The sequence below is a fragment of the Arachis ipaensis genome, chromosome B02 (genome assembly GCF_000816755.2).
Source record: "Arachis ipaensis cultivar K30076 chromosome B02, Araip1.1, whole genome shotgun sequence".
In the NCBI taxonomy this organism is placed as follows: Eukaryota; Viridiplantae; Streptophyta; class Magnoliopsida; order Fabales; family Fabaceae; genus Arachis; species Arachis ipaensis.
In genome coordinates this window covers 39,265,427-39,269,279 of record NC_029786.2, presented here as the reverse complement: position 1 = coordinate 39,269,279, position 3,853 = coordinate 39,265,427, and the positions used below count along the sequence as shown (strand labels likewise).

The 3,853-nt window shown below is 40.3% G+C and overlaps 1 protein-coding gene across 1 annotated transcript; it reads left to right on the top strand.

The window, feature by feature from the left end:
* On the top strand, window positions 1,622-2,413 carry LOC107627200. The gene is made up of 2 exons (XM_016330053.1): window positions 1,622-1,698; window positions 1,804-2,413. The coding sequence occupies exons 1-2, from the start codon at window positions 1,622-1,624 to the stop codon at window positions 2,411-2,413; spliced, it is 687 nt and encodes a 228-aa protein (XP_016185539.1).

The window sequence follows — 3,853 nt, the reverse complement described above, 5'->3', positions numbered from 1 at the left end:
GGATTTGTGCAGTGCAAATTCCCGCATCATCAAGTTTTTGGCGCCATTGCTGGGGATTGATTTAGATTGATAATGATTTAGTAGGTGATAGTCTAGATTTGACATTTTTCTTTTGTTTTCTTTCAAGCATATTAACTGTTTGAAATATTGTGTCTACTAACTCTAACATTCACTCTAGCAATAGAGTGTTCAGTTGTCATTTTTTGTTTATTTTGTGTTCTGTATGCTAGGGAAAAGAAGAGGTGCTTCTACTTCCTTTGATTATGAACTCGAAAGAACCTTCCTGAGACATAGAAGAGAAATAAGAGGGAAGGGTGTGATTGGAGAAGAAGATTTAGAGGAGGATCTTGATCAAGTCATGGAGGATAACATGCACAATCCACTTGAGGAGGTTGCCAACAACCATGGTCAACCTGCCAGGAGAGTGCTAGCCTCCTACACCATCCCTGACCCAAGAAATTGTGGGAGTAGCATTCTTACTCCAAATGTGAATGCCAACAACTTTGAGCTTAAACCACAGCTCATTACTATAGTTCAGAACAATTGCCACTATGGAGGAAGTGCTGCTGAAGACCCAAATCAATATCTCTCTATTTTTTGAGGAAATGGGACACTATCAAGACCAATGGGGTACATCTAGACATCTACAAGCTGCTGCTGTTTCCCTTCTCTCTAAGGGACAAGGTTACTCAATGGTTGGAAACATTTCCAAAAGAAAGCATCACCAATTGGGATGACATGGTTAGCAATTTCTTAGCCAAGTTCTACCCCCCTAAAAGAATCATAAAGCTCAAGACTGATGTCCAAACTTTCAGACAACTGGAGGGAGAGTCATTATATGAAGCTTGGGAAAGGTATAAAGCACTAATCAGAATATGTCCTCCAGACATGTTTAGTGAATGGGTGAAGCTCCAAAACTTCTTTGAGGGCCTCTCTTTGAAAGCAAGAAAAGCTTTGGATTACTCTTCAGGAAGGTCACTCCAAATGATGAAAACTTCACAAGAAGCACATGATCTCATAGACATGGTGGCCAACAATTAGTATTTCTACTCCTCGAAAAGACAAGCAGCCCCAAAGAGAGGTGTCTATGAGCTTGAAGGTGTGGATGCAATCTTAGCCCAGAACAAGCTAATGCACCAGCAACTTCAACAAATAGAGGGAGATGATGTCAAAGAGGATGAATGGACTGCAATTAGCTGCAGTGAGCACAACCAGCCAATCCCCAACTGTTTGGGGATAACATGAAGAAACCTATGAGGCGTGCAACAATGAGCAAGAACCTGAACAAGTCCACTACATGCACAATCCATGTTCTGGCCAAAATGACTTCCATGGAGACACATACAACCCCTCATGGAAGAACCATCCCAACATGAGATAGGGAGAAAACCAGAACCAATGGCAGAGGAACTCTAACCCCAAAAATTTTTACAACACAAACAATCAAAACCACCAGCCCACTAACAACAACCCATACAAAAAACTATAAAACAATAACCCCACATCTACATACTACCCACAAAACAACCCTTCAAACACCCCAATCAACTTCCATCAACCATCAACATCCCACACTCAACCACATCCACATCAAGAATCCTAAAGAATCTCTAACTTAGAGATGATGATGTACAAACTCATGAATAATCAAGAGAAGGCCAACAACAATTATGAAGCGTCTATGAGGAACCTTGAAAGGCAAATTGGGCAACTGTCTAAGTAGCCTGTTGAGAGACCAAGCAAGACATTCCCAAGTGACACAATTCCTAACCCCATGGAAGAATGTAAAGCCATATAACTAAGGAGTGGAAAGATATTGGGAGATGATACCAAGGTTGCCAGCAAGGAACAAACAGAGGTTGATAAGAATGACAAGAAGGACTCCAAGAAAGATGAAGAACCACAAACTTCACTGAAGGGCAAGAAACCATCAGAGGCACAACCACAGGAGCAGAGGAAGGAGGTGAAGCCATATGTCCCTCCACTACCCTATCCTCAGAGATTGCACAAGGAGCTCAAAAACCAACAATTCCCTAAATTCTTGGAGATTTTCAAGAAGCTAAAGATCAAACTTCCACTTGCTGAAGCGTTAGAACAGATGCCACTCTATGCAAAGTTCCTCAAGGAACTCATTAACAAGAAAAGGAGTTGGAAAGAAAAAGAAACTGTGATTCTGAGCCAGGAGTGTAGTGCTGTAATTCAGAAAGGATTGCCACCAAAACTCAAAGATCCAGGGAGTTTCTTCATACCATGTACTATTGGGAAAATACCAATTGATAAAGCTCTGTGCAACTTGGGTTCAAGCATCAACTTGATGCCACTTTCGATGATGAGAAAGCTGTCAATAGAAGAGGTGAAGTCCACCAGAATGTCACTACAGCTACCTGATAGATCCCTCATAATACCCAATTGAGTGGTAGAGAATCTTCTAGTCAAAGTTAGCAAGTTCATCTTCCCTACAGAATTTGTGATTCTAGATTTAGATAAAGAAGAAAGTGATTCAATTATACTGGGAAGACCCTTTCTAGCCATAGCAAGAGCCATCATTGATGTAGAAAAAGGAGAGATGATTTTGAGGGCACACGATGAACAAATAACTCTTAATATCTTGAAAGACATACAATGTCCTGCTGCAAAAGGAAAACTGCATGAAGATTGAGGATAAAGACTTAAACTAGATGGAGAAGCCCAAGGAATCACTCATAAACTCACTGATGAGCGGATAATTTATACGCTTTTTGGCATTGTTTTTAGTATGATTTTTATATATTTTAGTTAGTTTTTATTATGTTTTTATTAGTTTTTAAATAAAAATCACAATTCTGGAATTTACTATGAGTTTATGTGTTTTTCTGTGATTTCAGGTATTTTCTGGCTGAAATTGAGGGACCTGAGCAAAAATCTGATTTAGAGGCTGAAAAAGGACTGCAGATGCTGTTGGATTCTGACCTTCCTGCACTCAAAGTGGATTTTCTGGATCTACAGAAGCCCAATTGGCGCGCTCTCAATTGTGTTGGAAAGTAGACATCCTGGGCTTTCCAGAAATAGATAATATTCCATACTTTGCCCGAGATTTGATGGCCCTAACAGGCGTTCTAAGTCAGCTCAAGAATTCTGGTGTTTAACTCCAAAACTGGCACAAAAGCTAGAGTTAAACGCCCAAACTGGCACAAAAGCTGGCGTTTAACTCCAAGAAAAGTCTCTACACATGAAAGCTTCAATGCTCAGCCCAAGCACACACCAAGTGGGCCCGGAAGAAGATTTCTGCATTAATTACTGATTTCTGTAAACCCTAGGCTACTAGTTCTCTATAAATAGGGCCTTATGCTATTGTATTTTCATACTATCTATCTTTTACTCATACTTGGATAGACCTTTTCACGTTTGGGGGCTGGCCTCATGGCCATGCCTAGACCTTGTTCTTATATATTTTCAACGGTGGAGTTTCTACACACCATAGATTAAGGTGTGGAGCTCTGCTGTTCTTCAAGAATTAATAAAAAGTACTATTGTTTTTTTATTCAACTCAAGTCTATTTCTTCTCCAAGATATTCATTCGTTCTTCAACTTGATGAATGTGATGATCCGTGACACTCATCATCATTCTTACCTATGAACATGTGCCTGACAACCACCTCTGTTCTACTACCAATGGCTTGAATGCATATCTCTTGGGTTTCTAATCTAAGATTGGAACCATCGTGGTATTGGCTAGAATTATTAGCGGTCATTCTTGAGATCTGGAAAGTCTAAACCTTGTCTGTGGTATTCCGAGTAGGATCTGGGAAGGGATGACTGTGACGAGCTTCAAACTCGCGATTGTGGGGCGTGTGACAGACGTAAAAGTATCAAT